The sequence below is a fragment of the Hemicordylus capensis genome, chromosome 1 (genome assembly GCF_027244095.1).
Source record: "Hemicordylus capensis ecotype Gifberg chromosome 1, rHemCap1.1.pri, whole genome shotgun sequence".
Lineage (NCBI taxonomy): Eukaryota > Metazoa > Chordata > Lepidosauria > Squamata > Cordylidae > Hemicordylus > Hemicordylus capensis.
The window spans coordinates 256,536,676-256,555,351 of NC_069657.1; the positions used below are offsets into that span (position 1 = coordinate 256,536,676).

Below are 18,676 nucleotides of genomic sequence, written 5' to 3' on the forward strand. Positions count from 1 at the left end.
ATTCCCCCTCCCTCCATGGCTCAGCTCAAACCCTACCCTCCAGCAGCAGCAACTTTTGGAAAATGAACAAGATGTCAGGAATACATAGGAAGCTGCCTTTTACTGAGTCAGACCATTGGTCCATCTAGCTCAGTATTGTCTACAAAGACCAGCAGCGGCTTCTCCAAGGTTGCAGGCAGAAAATTTTCCAGGGAGAGAACTTGGGACCTTCTGCATGCAAAGCAGCTGTACCACTGAGCTACGGCCCCATCTCTTCATAGAACTCTCACATCACTTCTAGTCTGGTCTTCAGTTTCTTCTTTGTGGCAGACTCTTAAACAATTGGAAACAGTTAAAACTTATTTATATAAAACTACATTTTAGGGATGTGCACACACCTGGTTTTGCATTCAGTTTTGAGCTTGTAACAGAACACAAAATCCCCGGAACATTCTGTCAGAACAACAGGTCAGAGCTGGTTGTTCCAATGGAAGCGGGTTCTGTTCCAAGCGTTGAACACTTGAAATGGCTGGTTCACAGTCAATGAGGCTATTCCTATGATCACTGGGAAGCAGGCTGCGCTTAGCCCGCTTCCCAGTAATCGTGGGAACCACCGGGCTCACAGTTGAGCCCGGTGCTCTTAAAGTGGCTAGCCCACCTAATTCCCCCTCCCTTTAAATGAGGTTAACAGAGCGAGTGCTCCGTTAACCTCATTTATTTGCTCGCGTGTTACCGGGGCGTGCGGCAACATAGAAGCAGACCCCCCCCCAACCGAGAGGCTGCAGCCAGCCTCCTGGGCTCAGGGGTCTCTCCAGGACGCCCCACACAGGTGTGTGCGCAGGGCATCCTGGGACTTCCGGGGCTCTGCAGCCCCCGCTGGTTCTGTGACAGAGCTGGCAGTTGTGTGGGCGGCTAATCTGGCTGCCCCAGGGCTGCTCTTTGATTGTCTGTGGGGAGAGTGGGCTAAGCCCGCTCTCCCCACAGACCCGACAGAAGCTGTTCTCATGGATCGTGAGAAGAGTTTCACTATCTTATAGAGATGTCTGTTCTCTCTAGATATCTATTCAGTGTTGTACCGATACCTCTTATTTGAATTGTGGTTCATTAACCTTTATTGTTTTCAACCCAATATGCCAAATTATCAAGGTCATAGGCTCCCAGTTCCATGATATTATGGTACATGAAGACCAGTATAAGCAGCAGGAAAGCATATAAGATATACATAACCTTCTGACCTAGAGAGACTTGATATGAATCTTTCCTGAAGGATGGGTTTCAGGGGAGAGTTACCTTGGCTCAGAGCATCATTAAAGCTAAAGGCATGCTTTTCAGGCTGCTGGGCCTTGCCTTACTATTTCCTGTGTAGGCATCCTGCAGTGAAAATGATAGCAGCAGCACAGATGGCAGCTTTCTTGGGGATATGTTGGGATACTTGGGCACTACCTAAACAATCTCGGGTTAAGAGTGTAAGGCTAGTGAAAGGAGCTCTGCTAACAGTTGTGAGCTGTGGTGCTCAGTTTGAATCCATTGCTTTATAGTGTTTGGAATTCCTCCAGCATTTGTAATGTTTTCAACTCTGATCAACATAGCTCACTCATCCACCCTGTCTTTCATGAAAACTTCAGTGGCAACGTTGAATTGCACTTTACTCATAATAGATCCCATCAAACATACATTCTGCATATCTGGAAGAACACAAGCAATTCAGCTTCATCCTCAGAACAAGTTTTATTCTGATTCTCCTTTTAACAAACATTTTAGTATGAAGGCATCATTTTGTTAGAGTTCTCAGTTATGTATGGCACAGACAAAAGGAAAAGAATAGATTCATCAGCAAGTCCAGCATTTAAATGTCAGATTAACAGAAGAGGCTTCTGTTACCTACTTAGCAGTTTATATTATATGTTAGAAGATATTTTGCAAGCAAGAGACTACATTTATTTGCATTGAAGTAAAAACATATTTTTGATCAAGAAAATTACATTTTTTCTGACTTTATATCACAAATGTCAGGGTAAGGCAAATCCTTGATGAATTGTATGATAAAAATCCTATTTCCCAAGAAAATATATCCAACATATTTTGCTAACTTTGTCATTTTAAAAGCAAAGCAGACATGCACTGCATATAGAGAAATGTCCTTTTCAAATCAAGTGCATAAAGCAGAACAGTGTTAATTCACAAAAGAGGCTTTTCAGTGCTTCAGGGAAAGATTTACAATTAGCTGCAGTGAATAATATGTGACCCAATATTAACAGACAGTAATGTCTCAGACATCTCCTCTCTCAACTTTTATGAAAAGGAAACTTGTTCATCCGAACAGTTGCTAGAATATAATGTCATTCCTCAGTACAGAATGAGTACATTAAAAGACACCTTGGAAAAATTATATAAAGAGCATAGTCTTTGTATGCAAAACACAAGTAATAAGAGGGCCTCTGTTCTCCTTATGCAAAGCATTGTGAAGGCAGCTGGGAGGGGGAGGGTGTTATCTTTTAGATGTCAGTAAAACCCTGTCTGGATGTGAAAATTCACATTTTAATATCTTGTACAGAGTCGTGTGTGTGACTAAGCTCCAATAAAATCTACTCAGGCTTTTTTAGTGTGTACCTGTGCAGCACTACCCAAAAGAAAATGAAAATGAAATTATTGCCCACATTATTTGCTTTTAAAACACACACACAAAACCACACACTTCTAAACACAAATGTAGCCTCACTGTCTCAACTGAGAAAATTGTAAGCTGTACAGTCAAGTCTGAAACCAGACCGCTATTAATCAAACTTTTTTGCCACCTTATTCTAAGCTTCCCATCTGTGCTTCACACTTTGCTACAGCATCCTGAGGCAAAAGTTTCAGAACCTAAAAGAAGCACCACTGTTAAGGAGGGCCAAGGTTAATTGGAGATGGCAATGAAATTACTGTCATGTACTATGGGGGAAAGCTTTTAATCAGAGTATTTTGGTAGTTAATTCTGTTGAACACTACTCAGTGCTCAGAAGCTTGAAGAGTTTTTCATGTGTCTGCATATTTCTGACATTTCTTTGTCTTGCCTCTGCCCCTTTTCCTGCTCCTTTCTCATATTTAATCACAATGATGCTTGCGGAGATTGGATGCCAATAGGTGGCAATGGTTTTCCAGTGCAGTACAACACAAGATAACAAAACATGAATTAGATTGATATAACTTTTGACAGCACTATAAAATCAAATTGGAAAGCAATTGATTTTTCTAAATCTGCCTCATGCGAACCTTGCTAGACAAGGGGATCCTTTAGCCTGTATCATTTTAAGTAAAATACATGAAGGAAAATTGAATTTTGGTGATATCTCATACTCTCTTACCCCTTGTCAGATTTTATATCCTTTGATTCAGGGTATTTAAAAGAACCATTTGATGCTAATTCACATTTACTACATACAGATATCCTTGATACACTTGGTGAACAGCACTGATAATCTGATATGTGGCAAAGCAGGGCAAACTTGGATTTAATCCCCATATATCCCCAAGTTTGGTGCAGTTAGAGATGATATTGTCAACTGTATGTTAGGGAGATATGTGCACAGATGTAAGCCAGCAAAAATCATCATCATTTGAGCAGCCTCATATACTGCACGTGGGATCTTTTTTTAAACCCTGAACAACACCTTTTTCACACATGGATCATATCCAGCAAGCTGATCCATACACTGAAAGCTTCTTCTGCATGCAGATTGCCTTTGCTAAATTGGGGCAATTTGTGATACACAACTTGCTCATCTTTTGATCGCAGCAAGTTGTAATGACAAATCAATACAAAGAGAACTAGTGGGGGAAATCATAATAGCAGAGAACAAGAGATCCTGTTCCAGCTAGGAGAAACTGGAAAGAAAAGAGGCACAGGCGCTCCACAGGTAAATGAGAGTCTAAAATACATTCTTACCAAGCACAGCAAAAGATCCGATGACATGGATTTCTGGGTAGCTCATAAGTTTATTGTATATGGAACCTAGGTTCATTTTAATGCAGATGATATTAATGTCAATGTGATTTCAGAATGAAATACTAAAGATGTCCTTCCTGACACCACTGCAAGGGATGGTTTAAGATGACAGAAAGCTGCAATTGAAAATGTCACCCTTTCATAGCACAATCTTTTAAAATACACAAACGTTGCTAGACAGTCATTTTAAAATCACATTTTAAAATTTAGTCTTTGGTTTTCCCATTTCTTTCTGATCTGCCTACAAATGGCATCTAATGAATAAATTCATATTTCCATATACAATTATGGAAGCTTAAACAAAATTTACTGCCTGACCAGATTCATGATGGGGGGGGGTGGCTGACAAAATGAGTAGATCTGATAAATTTCAGCTTCCTTTCATGCACATACACCTTCCCCCCCCCTCAAGAAAGCAAATTAGTATTTTAGGATTTGAGGATGGTATAAATGCACAATTAAGCAAAACCAGAATTTCGTAATGTAAAAACATTCTTCTAATTGTTTTTAACAGCAGTTGGAAAGTAGTTTACAGAATATCAAACACTGGACGCATGCTGTGTGTTCTTTCAATCTTGCAAGTGGGGTTTCATTTTAATTTACAGTGTGGTTGAAAAATGAACATAAAATTCTTGTTTTTAAGTTGAGCACAGCATTTGCTAGCAGAACAGATGACATATGGTACAACATTCGTCACCAAATAACTGTTAATTGCATTTTTATGTATTAAAAAGTGTGCATATGCAGTTGAAAATATAACCAGGGTTGTCAAGAAGTTGTTAAAGCTACAAGCCATACTTACAATGTGCTAGATGCAGAATATCTGCTATCCCTCCTACTAGGTACTTTGGTACTCATGTTCAAAATACAACAGGGTGCTGATCCACTAGTAGACAATGTGATATTGATCTGTGCAGTAACACCATTAGGGTAGATAAAATGTTTCATGTCATGAGTAGATAAAACAGCAAAGAATATAGAGATTTAAAAGGTATCTCTCTTGATTGTCACAAGAAAAGCCTAGTTAATGTAGAAACTCCAACAGTAGCTCACTGGATTCTACTCAGATGCTTACAAAGCAGGACAGGAAGAAGAGATCATCTCTTGTTATTTGGTATTTGGCAATCAATGGTATGCTCCTTCTGACCATGGATGGTTATCATGGCCAATACCACTGAGATACAGTATATTTTCCATGGAATATGTATCCATTCTGTCTGTGGACCATCCAAATGGAAGCCAATCCCCAAACTATCCAAGTTAGCCTCACTAAAAATGTCCAAGGGCCATTTCAAATGCTACATCTCTTACAGGGAGGATGTTAAGCAACACTTCTGCATGGCAGCAACTCCGTGTTATGTTTTGTAAGCCTCTTACCAGAAGGACTGGTCTGATGGACAATCTCCATATTGTGTTCTTTCAGTCTCTGGTTTCCATTATAGTCTCTGTTATGGGGGCAACATTCACATGGGGTTATCATATGGTCCTTATATACCCGAAAATCTCCATGCACTCCTAGTTTTTATACTGTTCTATGGTGGCAGTAGGAAAAGTCTAACAAATTGAAGCAGTTGTGTACTTGCCTTGGCAGGCTGACACTACCAAGAGGAGAGAGAGTATTAATATTGCTAGCATCAGTGCTCAGTTTTGGTAGGTATAGAAGTTAGGGTTTTGTGATTATTTAGCAACAACAACAATAAACATTGCAAGACTTCAGAGGGATGTTCAAATTTTCCTTTCCACACATTGCCTTGGAGAGGCATTATAATTGGGAAACAATATTTTAGAAACTAACAAAAATTATATGTATTCTGCAGGACAGAGAGCCTAGATTTTCAAAAGAAGATGTAGAAGATGTAGAAAATACAGTGATGAAGCAAAGAAAATGGAACCAAGACACCACAACCAAGATAGAGAAGCCTCATGTTGTTCACTGAACAAAATGAAACACAGAAGAGAAACTAATTTAAAGAATCATGGTCCCTTAGTCACCCTCCCCGCCCCCTGCCCCCTTTTGCACTTCAGGATGTGCTGTCATCTTCTAATCAGAATGTTGCCATATAATGCACCAATGGCTGCAGGTCATGTTTCATCACCCTGTTCTTGTCTCTCGTCATGGTCTTCTGTGGAGATAGAAAAGAAAGGAAATGATTTATGAAGAATATTATTGAAAAGCAGACATTTCTGAGAGATCTTCAGGGTCATCTCTTTGTGACATATTTTCTGAAGGCTGTTTCTGGCATTACATTTTACTACTCCTGGTTTCATAAATATGTCCAGGGAAAAGGGATTAGCAGATGTCCCCCATTTCATTTTTATTCTGTGGTTTTGATTCTGGTCTGCATTCTGCCCCACTTATCTTGTAGCTTGACTTGGAGAATTTCTGAAATGAATTTTGAGTCTTCCACAAATTTCAGTTTGCATCATTTTTTTCTGACAGGTTACCAAATACCCACACAGAAATACCAACATTGATTAAAACCCACAAAAAGGAATCCTGATGCAGTTGTATGATTGCATCTACATTCATTTTTATAAATGTGTTCATAAATGCATGCTCTTTCACACATTGGTAATCCGCAAGGTGTGTGTGTGCGCGGGGGGAAGCAAACTGAAAACACAAAGCAAACTGGATGTTCTGCAATCTGAACAAAGTCCAGAAATTGGAAAAAAAGGAGAAAAAAAGAATAACTGATCAATACATTGGTGCCACTATGTAAACAAGAGTAGGTACTGCAGAACTTCCATATATGGAAAGAATTTCAGATGATGAGAATTTTGTAAGCATTCCTTGTAGGAAAATGTTTGTGTTTTTAAAGTGGTTCAGTAACCTGATCAAACATTCAGGTTCAGGTCTGTTTTTACTCCCTGGTTCTGATACTATAGAGCTTTGGGCCTTTGGTTATTTTTTGCCTGCTTTTGTACTTATGAAATCTTTTTAAAATACGAGGGGAAGCATGACCTCAGGAATAGCTCTGGCATGTCCAGCAGAACTATTACATGAAATGAGAAGCTGCAATGGTTTGTTAGAATGTTTTGCTCTTGTATCAAAGTAGATACTACAGGTGGCCCTCATTATCTGCGGTCCCAGTATTCGCTGTTTTGTCTATCTGCGGCCGGACAATGTAGATCTGAGCTCATTATACACAGTTTTTAAAATAGCAAAAACTTGCCTCGCTGCAGTTCCTGGATAGACAGAAATGACCTCCAAGGCCATTTCTAGCCACTCTTTTGCTGAACAGAGCCATTTTGTGACTCTTTCTTACACCTCCCCCCTGTGATTTTTCATGGAAAATCAGCAGAATTGGGGCTTGGGGGGCATTGCTGGGCAGCTGGAGACCTAGAGAGCATGAGATGGCACTTTATTTCTCTTATTTCTGCCTTTCAAAGCCTTTTTTTCACTTCCAGGAACCTAACCCTCACAATTCCCATTGCCTCAAGATCTTGTTATCCACGGTCGTAGCTGAGAATGTAACCCGTGGATAATGATGCCCACCTATACGATGTTACTAACACCAATTCAGTTCTCATGTTAAAACTCACTTATTTTAGTTACTGAGGTGATTCACAAGACCAGTCAAATTTGGGCTATGGGCGCCCAGCCCGGTTTTGACTGGTCATGAGACCCGGTGGTGGTGGTGGCAGCACGGCCTCTTAAATGGCCTCTTAAGTGGCCTGCCATTTAACCCAGATTTCGGATGCAAGAGCGCCTGAAAAACGGGTCAAGGGATTGTGTGTGCCAGCGACTCATGAGTAGCCCCTGACGGGAAGGCTACAACAAGCCTCTTGGCATCAGGGGGTTCCCTAGAATGCCCCATGCACTTGTGCAGGGCATCCTGGGACATCCGGGGACCAGGAGGTCCCCAAACCCTGCCGCCCCAACTGGCTCCATGACGGAGCCATTAATTGCCTGGATGGCCAATTCGACCACCCAGGACGTGCTAGCTGGTCAAACCCACTCTCCCCACTAACCCCCTTTAGACTCTCCACACTGCTCAGGTGGAGTACCTTACTGAATGCTTATATATGGGTTGACACATACAACAACAACAAATCACCAGTGTTATGAACTGTAGCACGTGTTAGGATTGAGAAAAGAGATACATTCATTATAAAGATAAGCATAGTTTATCATTCAAATGCATCATCACTGAGTAATTAAAAGGTAAGCACTATTAGCATATGTTGTTAAACTTTAATCAGCTGGATTTTTCTGTGCTGGAAGGCACCTGATGGCGCAGTGGGGAAGCAATCTGCCCAGAGAGCAGGAAGCTGTTGGTTCGAATCCCCGCTGGTGTGTTTCCCAGAATATGGGTGGGAAACTCCTATATTGGGCAGCAATGATGTAGGAAAGTGCTGAAAAGGCATCGTCTCATGCTGCACGGTAGAAGGCAATGGCAAACCACTCCTGTGTTCTACCAAGAAAACCACATGGCTCTGTGGTCATCAGGAGTCGACACTGACTCGACGGCACAACCAACCAACATCATATAACCTGTGTACCCATTTTTTGAGCTGTGTAAGAACTGAAAGTAAGGATGTTATTGGATGTGCTTGGAATACTCTATGCAAAAAGAAAGAGAGTGTGAGTTTCTACAAGCAGATCCCCCCTGACTTATTATTGAAACGGTTTTGTCTGCTAAGATGGGAGGGCTCACTTAAACAGTGCATGATAAATACATATTAATTAGAGGAGGCATCTGTGATTTATCCAATTAGTGGTTACTTAAAGTTTCTTTAGTCCAAATGACAAAAGGATAATTCAGACTCTGTAGAAAATCTAGAATGAAAAGGATCCATTGTCCTGACACTTTCCTGCTTGTTTAGCTATTCTCTGCATCCCAAATATGCAGACATACCTGGTCAAATGAGAGAAATCCTTCATATTTTACTCTCTCCCCCATTCATTGGCTTCATGCTTCTTTGCCATAATATTATACATTGTTATAACTAAGTAATTATGCTGCTTCATGTTTGCTTAAGCATTATTTTATCCTACCTTCTTAATCACGTCCTTCATTTCACATATATTTTTTCCATCCCAGTGCAGCAGGAAACAAAATGTCATTGCAGTCTCTACTAGCTTGAGTCAAATCCCATGGTCTGTCTAGACCAGAATCTTGAATCTAAGGGCAGGTTCACAATTAACGATGGCAAATATGGAAGAACCACTGGTTCCCAGTGGGTGTGCACTCCTGCTACTGCTGCCACTTCTCTGTGGTGCGAACTCGGAAATGTCTGGTGGAGAATGTTGGGTGCCCAACATTTGCCCAACATCTCTAACCAACATTTGAAGTTGGGTGAAGAATGTCGGGCAGAGGTGGGTACTCAACATTCTCCACCTGACCTGATACTTCTGGGTTCACATGACAGGGCAGCAGCAGTAGCATGTGCCTGCAGCGAATAATTGTTTTTCCATACTTATTTGCTGCCGTTATGTTTGACCCTGCCCTAAAAATGATCAATATTTAAAATACTAAGGGAAAGTAGTAGGGTAAATGAAGTGATCCTAATTACTCCCATCTTCTGCAAGGTTTCCTTGAGAATGAGAACTGTGAGGGTTGATCACATAGGTTAAAAAGGACAGACTTCCTTTTTTGTCCATTATTTTATACCTGCCACTAGTTAATTTTATCTGATACCTCCTAAATGTTGCATCTGTGGAAGAGGTAAGTAAAAGCATAAATAATTCAATTCACCACCCTGTGAGAGAAAGTCTTTCCATTTAGATGGAAAACAGCTTATAGAAACTAGTTATATTTTCCTACTCTGTGGAGGTCATAGCCTTTCATTCTGTTTCTAAAGTGGAAAGCATTTGACAACTTTATTTTTAGTATATAAATGCAGAAAGAGAGAGAATTGGAGTATGAAACAGGAAGAATTTTAATTGTTATGTGAGATTTATATGTATGTTTGGTTTTTTTGCTTGACAGCTTTTTAAATAAGGCCATACCAGAGCATATTTCTCTCTCCCATCTGCAGCATTGAAGTATATTGTCAACATACTGACAAAAAGGTACATGCAGAAATAAGACTCTTTAAAATCTCTGTGACAAAGCTGCCACTGTTATAAAGTGCCTATATTAGTTCTGCGAAACATGAAATCCTATTGTGGGTGTAAATAGCACATCTTGGTGTGTATGGTATTGGCATCTTGTAGTAAACATGAGAAGAAGGCAGATATTGAGGTCATTCACACGATGGTGGTGGTGGGGGGTGGGGAGAGTAAGTGGGACTTGCCTTCTCCCCAGATGATCCATGGAGTAAATGAGCCACAGGCTTGCACACCCTAACAATGGGCGCCACTGTGCAGTATCCTGGAGGTCGTGAAAATGAGGTCCAGACTCTAGATATCCCACAATGCACCATGTGAGAAGCCTGACGCATTGGGGGAACCCCCCGTGAGTTGGGTGCTCTAGGCACTCAATTCTGGGCGCACTGAGGCTTCATGCAACTTGAGCACACACACAACCCCAGCATTTGCACTCTCTAACCCCAGTTAAGACCTGGGGTTAAAAGTCGGGCTTGTGGCAGAGGAAGTGCCAGGATCAGCCTCAATCCTGGCTCTGCACATGAGCAGCCCAACCTAGGTTAGACTGCCCTAGCTTGGGTTGGGCTGCTTTGTGCATAGCCTCATTATGTCTTGGTGCTACCCCTCTTTTTGGCAGGGATTGGTGTTTTTTTAAAAAAACACCTGCCTTATATAATTAGGGTATGACATGGATTTGTCATCTTTTAGCAAGGTGCAGGTTTCTTTCTATCTAGGAATCAAGTGCTTATGTCTATGCTCACTTGTGTGCTTTAATTAATTAATTAATTAATTAATCATATTTCTATACCACCTGATATATACATCTCTAGGCGGTGTACAAAATTTAAAACAAAATAGGAGTCACAGATTAAAATCCACAAAACACAATAAAAACAATAGCATAAAACAATTAAAACAAATCATTAAAATTAGTTCTAATTAAAAGCCTGTGGGAACAGGTGAGTCTTGAGGGTCTTCCTGAAAACAAACAGAGAAGCAGATGCTCTTATTTCAGTGGGGAGCATATTCCAAAGCTCCAGGGCATCCACAGAGAAAGCCCAGTCCCAGGTCACCACCAGTTGAGCTGGCAGCAACTGTAACCGGACCTCTCCTGAAGATCATAAGAGATGGCAAGGTTCATGATAAAGAAGGCACTCTGGGCCCAAAACCCTGGGCCCAAGCAGTTAAGGGCTTTATAGGTGATAACCAACACTTTGTATTTTGCCCGGAAACATATTGGCAACAAGTGCAATTCTTTTAAAATTGGTGTTATGTGGTCTGTTCATGTTCTGGATACCAACATGGATGCCGCATTCTGCACCAATTGTAGTTTCCGGACTATGTATAAAGGCAGCCCTACATAGAGCACATTACAGTAGTCAAGCCTGGAGGTTAACAGCATATGTACTGCTGTTTTAAGGTCATTTACTTCCAGAAATGGACGTAGCTGTCATATCAGCCGAAGCTGATAAAAAACGCTCCTGGCCACTGCTTCAACCTGAGAAACCAGGGAGAACTTTGTGTCCAGGAGCACTCCCAAGCTCCGTACCTGATATTTCAGGGGGAGTGTAACACCAGCCAGAAAAGGCAGATATAAACTATCTCTGGGGTCCTGACCCCTCCCCCCAGCCAGTACCTCTGTCTTATTTTGATTCAATCTCAGTTTGTTATCCCTCATCCAGCCCATTACCGCCTCCAAGCAGGCATTAAGGGAAGATATGCCATTTTTTTGATGAGGCCAACATGGAGAAATAGATTTGGGTGTCATTAGCATATTGATAACACCCTGCACCAAACCTCCTGATGATTTCTCCCAGCAGTTTCATGTAGATGTTAAAGAGCATTGGAGACAGTATGGAGCCTTGAGGAACTCCACACTTTAGTTTTTGCTTTACAGAAAAATCTTCAAGTGACACCATCTGGAATCTACCAGAGAAGTAGGAAGAGAACCACTGTAAAACAGCACCACCCAGTTCCACCTCCTTCAGGCGGTCCAGACAGATACCATGGTCAATGGTATTGAAAGCCACAGAGAGATCCAAAAGGATCAGCATAGTCACACACCCTCTGTCAACAGCCAATTGGAGATAATCCATCAGGCCAACCAAGAACATCTCAACCCCATAGCCCATACAAAAGTCAGTTTTAAATGTGTCTAGATAATCTGCATCATCCAAAACTGCCTGGAGCTGAGAGGCTATCACCCAATCAATCACCTTGCTCATACAAGATTAGAAACAAGTCTTTAATTAGCTAACTCTGAGGGATCCAATGCAAGTGTCTTCAAAAGTGGTCTAATAATATCCTCCTTAAAACACTGAGGCATCCTGCCCTTCTTCAGAGAAGCATTTATAATATTTACCAGACCCTCTCTGATAATATGATTACCAGATGAGATAAGCCAAGTTGGGCAAGGGTCAAGAGAACAGGTTGTCGGACAAACAGTCCGAAGCAGTTTGTCCAGTCCACTTCCTCAGGAGTCACACACTGAAAATGATCCAATCTAATCCCATAAGAGGAGTTGCTGGACACCTCCACAGTAGACTCTGCTGTAACTGTGGAATCCAGCTCGGCCCGAATATGAGATATTTTATCCACAAAAGAGTCATTTAAAATGTCACAGGGAGTAATCAATGGTTACATACAGGGGAAGGGGTACACAAGTATGGCTGTGATTATACAGCTTAGAGCATAGTTCTGTTGTTTATAGCAATGTGGATGTGGAGCTGTGTTAATCTCACAAATATCTTCAGCTTCTTGACAGGCAGAACATGGGAGGAACATAACATCTTGTGTAAACCAACACACCAGGACTATATCTGGAGAAACAATCCTTGCATTTTGGAATGACAGAGAAATTGAACATCTACCTGTTAGATCTACAATACTATAGATATTTTTGGGTTTTTTGGTGGATACATTGGCTTTGGGGGGTTATAAAAACCTGCACAAATATTACAAATGAACCAGCCCTAATAATAATAATAATAATAATAATAATAATAATAATAATAAATAACTTGGCATGGTTGTGGGGCTTGCGTGCTCTGAGGAAGGTGAGAGCTATGCCAGAGGTCCAACCATACTGGACAGGTCTCACCAGAGGAGCCAGACAAAGAGTGCCTCTCCCATCAACAATATGGTGAGACGTAACTTTAATAAATCTATACCGGATTGGTCGTCGCCCGGGTCAACAAGGACCGCGCCAGGTGCTGGAGTCCCTGGACATCTGGTGGCAAGTGGGCAACAGGACTCAGGATCTTCAGTTGAGCAACCAGGGCTGAAGACTGCAAAGTTACTGGAAGAAACGTCGCTTGACCGAAAAAAATATACGGAAAATGCCAACAAGGAATTAATGATCTGCTATTACAAGTCTAGTCCAACTAGAAGAGGTTATTTAAAAAGAATGTACCTGATCCAAAAATACCACCTAGATTCAAGGAAAATTAGAGAAGTCCTGGAAATAATAAAGCAGCAAATAACAGCAGTGTCAAAGAAGATTAGCAGATACAAAGCCAGAATCACACAACACAGGCAGAATCTCCAATTCCAGTCGAATGAGAGACGTTTCTACCAAAGCATAGAAGGAGAAACTGCAAGAAACCTAGAAACACCAAATAAAGAAGAAACAGTGCAATTCTGGGGGAAATTATGGGACAATCCAATAGATTATAATAAAAAAGCAGGCTGGATGAAAGAGGTCGAAAAATGTAACCAACAAATGCAAGATCTAATAATAACACCAGAATTAATAAGTGAAAGAGCAAAGAAAATTAAAAATTGTACTGCGCCAGGCGATGATGAACTGCATGGCGTTTTGGCTTAAACACCTAACAAGACTTCATAAACAACTATCAAAACAGTTCAATCACATTTTGCAAGGAGGTGATATTGAACAATGGCTAACAACTGGGAAAACTCATCTCATCATGAAAGACCCAGCAAAAGGTGCACTTCCACGTAATTATAGACTGATAACCTGCCTGCCAACCATGTTCAAATTATTAACTGGAATAATAGCAGATGAAGTGATGCAACACTTATTAACTAACAAACAACTTCCAGTTGAACAGAAAGGAAATTGCCCGAACACCAGAGGCACAAAAGACCAGCTGCTGACTGACAAAATGATTTTAGAAAATTGCAAGAGAAGAAAAACCAATCTAAGTGTTGCATGGATTGACTACAAGAAAGCCTTCGATTCATTGCCTCACACATGGATACTAAAATGTTTAGAAACAACTGGTGTCAGCAAAAACATTCAGATATTTATAAAAGAAGCAATGAGCATGTGGAGTACACAGTTAACAATCAATGGTGAGACACTTGGACAGGTTAGCATTAGAAGAGGCATTTTCCAAGGGGACTCACTAAATCCTCTGTTGTTTGTAATTGCCATGACCCCACTTTCACAAATACTAAACAAAACAGGCCTCGGATACCAAACATCTAAAACATCAAGTAAAATCAACCATCTGCTGTTCATAGACGATCTGAAGTTGTATGGAAAGTCCCAGTCAGAAATCGAATCACTGCTAAACACTGTCCGTATATTCAGTAGCGATATAGCAATGGAGTTTGGACTAGACAAGTGTGCTGCATTAATAATGAACAGAGGGAAAATAAGAAAAACAGAAGGAATAGAACTGCCCAATGGAAGCAAGATCAAGAACCTGGAAGAGAAAGAACATTACAAATACTTGGGCATTCTCCAGGCTGATAACATTGTACACACTGAAGTTAAAAGAAAAATTGGAAGTGAATACATCAGGAGAGTTAGAAAAATCCTCAAGTCCAAACTCAATGGCGGGAACACCATACAAGCCATAAACACCTGGGCTATACCTGTTATCAGATACACAGCAGGAATAAAAGACTGGACCCAGGCAGAGCTAGAGACGCTAGATCGTAACACCAGGAAAATCATGACCATCAATCATGCTCTGCACTCCCGCAGTGATGTAGATAGGCTATACCTCCCTCGCAGCTCAGGTGGAAGAGGAATGCTGCAAGTCCATCAAACAGGAGAGGAGGAGAAAAGAGGCCTTGAAGAATATATAAGGGACAGTGAAGAAGATACACTTCAAATGGCCAATAATGCAAAACTATTCAACACCAATGAAAGAAAGCAGGCCTACAAGAAAGAACAAGTCACGAACCGAGCAGAAAAATGGAAAAATAAGCCACTGCATGGTCAATATTTGCACAATATAAGTGGGAAATCATACATCACCAAGACCTGGCAATGGCTTACGAATGGAAACTTGAAGAAAGAAACAGAGGGTTTAATACTGGCTGCACAAGAACAGGCACTAAGAACAAATGCAATAAGAGCAAAAGTCGAAAAATCTACAACAAACAGCAAGTGCCGCCTTTGTAAAGCAGCAGATGAAACAGTGGACCACCTCATCAGCTGTTGTAAAAAGATCGCACAGACTGACTACAAACAAAGGCATGACAAGGTAGCAGGGATGATACACTGGAACATCTGCAAAAAATACAAGCTACCTGTAGCCAAGAATTGGTGGGACCATAAAATTGAAAAATTGAAGAAAATGAAGATGTAAAAATATTATGGGACTTGCGACTACAAACATGCAAACATCTGCCACACAATACACCAGATATAACTGTAGTCGAGAAGAAAGAAAAACAAGTCAAAATAATCGACATAGCAATACCAGGGGATAGCAGAATAGAAGAAAAAGAAGTAGAAAAAATCACAAAATACAAAGATTTACAAATCGAAATTGAAAGGCTGTGGCAGAAAAAGACCAAAATAATCCCAGTGGTAATTGGCGCCCTGGGTGCAGTTCCAAAAGACCTTGAAGAGCACCTCAACACCATAGGGGCCACAGAAATCACCATCAGCCAATTACAAAAAGCAGCTTTACTGGGAACAGCCTATATTCTGCGACGATCCCTGATCCTTGATCCCTGATCAAGGCATCCCTGATCCTTGGGAAGGACTCGATGTCTGGATAAAACAAAACAGTCAATAACACCTGTCTGACTGTGTAAAATAATAATAATAATAATAATAATAATAATAATAATAATAATAATAAAAATAGACTTACCTACCAATTAATTTTCTTTCTGGGATTCTGTAGGTTCATCTATGTTTTCAACCTGACTGTTCATTTCAGCTTTAAACAAAACAGGAAAATATTTCTGTATATGTCTGATAGCACTGCTATTTGTTCTGAAAACAACGATATAGTTCAGTTCTTGAGCTTAAAAAGTTCCTTAAACATACAAAGTTACCTTCTACTGAGACATCAGACCATTGGTCCACTTAGCTCAGTATTGTCTCCACTCACTGACAGCATTTCTCCAGGGTTTCTGAGAGAGGCCTTTTCTGGTCCTACTTGGAGAAACCAGGGACTTAACCTGAGACCTTCTGCATGCAAACCACTGAGGTATGGCAAGATTATCACCATACGTCATTGCATAAATACACTTCCAGACAGCTGTAGTCATTATATATTCATGAGAAATGCTACTACCCAGATGGGAGATTGCATACCTCAAGCTCATTTTCACCTTATGCCAGACATATCTGTTGTGAATCTGGGACTCAAGCCCTGATTTGACAGCAATCTCAGTCTTTGATATAATCACTAAGATATGTTTGTGTCACTTCAGCATATTTGGATGTGGTAAAAATTTCCAGCCTTGATCTAATACCTGCATCACAGTCAGGAAAGCACCTGGCAGGCAACACAATATTATCAAATACTACCAGCAAATGCTGTATAGGGATTTCTATATTAAGCGGTATAGAAATCCAATAAACATGAATGACTGACTGAATGAATGAATGAATGAATGTTGTGTAGGGCAGGCCCAGGCAGCAGGAATACTTTCTGTCTGCAATTTGATTTATTCTGCATGTTTTCTTGCTACTGTTCAATGCCACAAAATGGTCTGAATCTTCCATTGTTAGCTTCCCCTGCTCTTGGTTGCTTCATGACTCTTGGTCAATGGAAGATAAAACCTGGAGCTCTGCACAGGAACACAATCAGAAGTGAGATCTGGCATGTTAGTGCCTTAGACACATCCTTCTTTTGGCTGCACATACGCAGCACTGATCACTGAGTCTGATAAAAGGGTCATGTCTTGGTGTTGGTTAGACCCACTTCTGCACCTAGACATTGATCTGAAAATACATACTTAAATAGTTGTTCCCTATTCCTTGCCCTGACAGTGTTTCAGTTTTATAAAAGCAACCCATCCTCTTGTCATTAGAAAGCACCAAAAAAGTACTTCAGAGCAAAGACTCAGCCTCCTGTATGACTGGGTTAGAGGACATATGCTCTCTGAGATAGTTAGACTGCTTGAATATATTTTACTCTCTGTAACCTTTTAATAACTTTTCTTTTAATAGTATTGTACCAACTCTTGGAAGGAACCATTTTTGTGTGTCCCTGGAAAGCTGTTGAGTGAAAGTTGTGAAATCACCTGAATAAAAGTACCTGAATTTCAGTTTTGAAAAACAGAATGGACTAAACAATTCAATATGCTGGTCACATGTTATGAAGCATATATAGCTCTGCTTCTGACTCACTTTTGTTATAGTGAAGCACCTGCAAAGATTCTGTTGAATTGCTTGTGAATTATTCATGAGTATTCTATTTCCACAGTGGCCAGGTTGTGTGTGGATATGATGTTGAACCACTTACTAGTATTGCAAAGCCTTTGTTCAGAAATTAAACAGACTGGACACTCAATACATAAGCAGAAAAATATGGATTGGGTCAAGGTTAGCCTTAGTCCAGAAGAGGCCAAATGTTCTTCCTAGCAAATGATCCTCATAGTTTATAAATTAAACCAAGGTAGTGGTTTTCTGATAGTGGGTCAGCTAATGCCGGATGTTAATTTCTTTCCAGCTTTCTTTAAATGTAGTTAAACGTAGTTAAATTGGCCAACATCCTAACTAAAAAAGTCCTAGTGTTCATGAGGTGCACTAGTGCTCTGTGAGATGCACCAGAGCTGTGGAACACTTCCAAACTAACTCAGTGCTGGCACAGTGCTGGCACTCACCCAGGGGAATATTGATTTTGACAGTCTCTCCTTCCCATAGAAGTCTTCTGTGTCACTAAGGGCTGCTTGGCCTTCAGGGACATAATTTTGGGTGACACAAAGGGCTTCCTGAGAGAGAAAGGTTGTCTAAATATCCCTCTCCCATGAATGCCAGTGCTGAGTTAGTCAATCCCTTCCACCAGTGCAAATCAGTCTCACAGAGCCCCAGTGCTTCGTTAGTTAGGATGTTTGCCACTGATTCTTCCTTTGCTTTACACATTCTAAAAAGAGAGGGAAATAACTCTACAGAAATGAATGGTAGTAGTTGAAATGCATGGAAATGCAACCTAGTTGGCCTACGGAAATCTCAAGTGATTCCAGCACAGTGAGCTGTATTCAAAGCAAAACACAGGTCTTGGTTTCTGTATTGGCCATTGCAAAAAAATTTTTTTTTAAAAAATTAAAAAATAAAATAAAATAAAATAAAGAAAATAAAAAGTGGGAAGCCACTCTAGTATTCATGAAAATATTTCTACTTTTCAGTGGGGACCTAAACAGTACTCAGTACTTTTTTAGCCTACTTTCCAGTAGACTTATGAGATCACCTGGCATTCTGTCTGTGTGTTGGTCCGTGTGTCCTTGTGTGTGTCCCCCAC

At 40.6% G+C, this 18,676-nt stretch overlaps 1 protein-coding gene across 5 annotated transcripts in view; it reads right to left on the reverse strand.

The window, feature by feature from the left end:
- Nucleotides 1-1,688: 1,688 nt before the first annotated feature.
- Nucleotides 1,689-18,676, reverse strand: part of MACROD2 (mono-ADP ribosylhydrolase 2) — a 1,527,488-nt gene continuing 1,510,500 nt past the window's right edge. For 4 of the 5 annotated variants that reach the window (XM_053284588.1, XM_053284587.1, XM_053284585.1 and 1 more), the window contains 2 exons: nucleotides 16,080-16,144; nucleotides 1,689-6,087 (listed from right to left, as the gene is read on the reverse strand). In XM_053284588.1, coding sequence (XP_053140563.1) covers nucleotides 16,083-16,144 — 62 coding nt within the window. In that variant the 3' untranslated portion in view covers nucleotides 1,689-6,087; nucleotides 16,080-16,082. Of the gene's footprint in view, nucleotides 6,088-16,075; nucleotides 16,145-18,676 lie in introns of all 5 variants that reach the window. The other variant, XM_053284586.1, reaches the window with a different exon arrangement.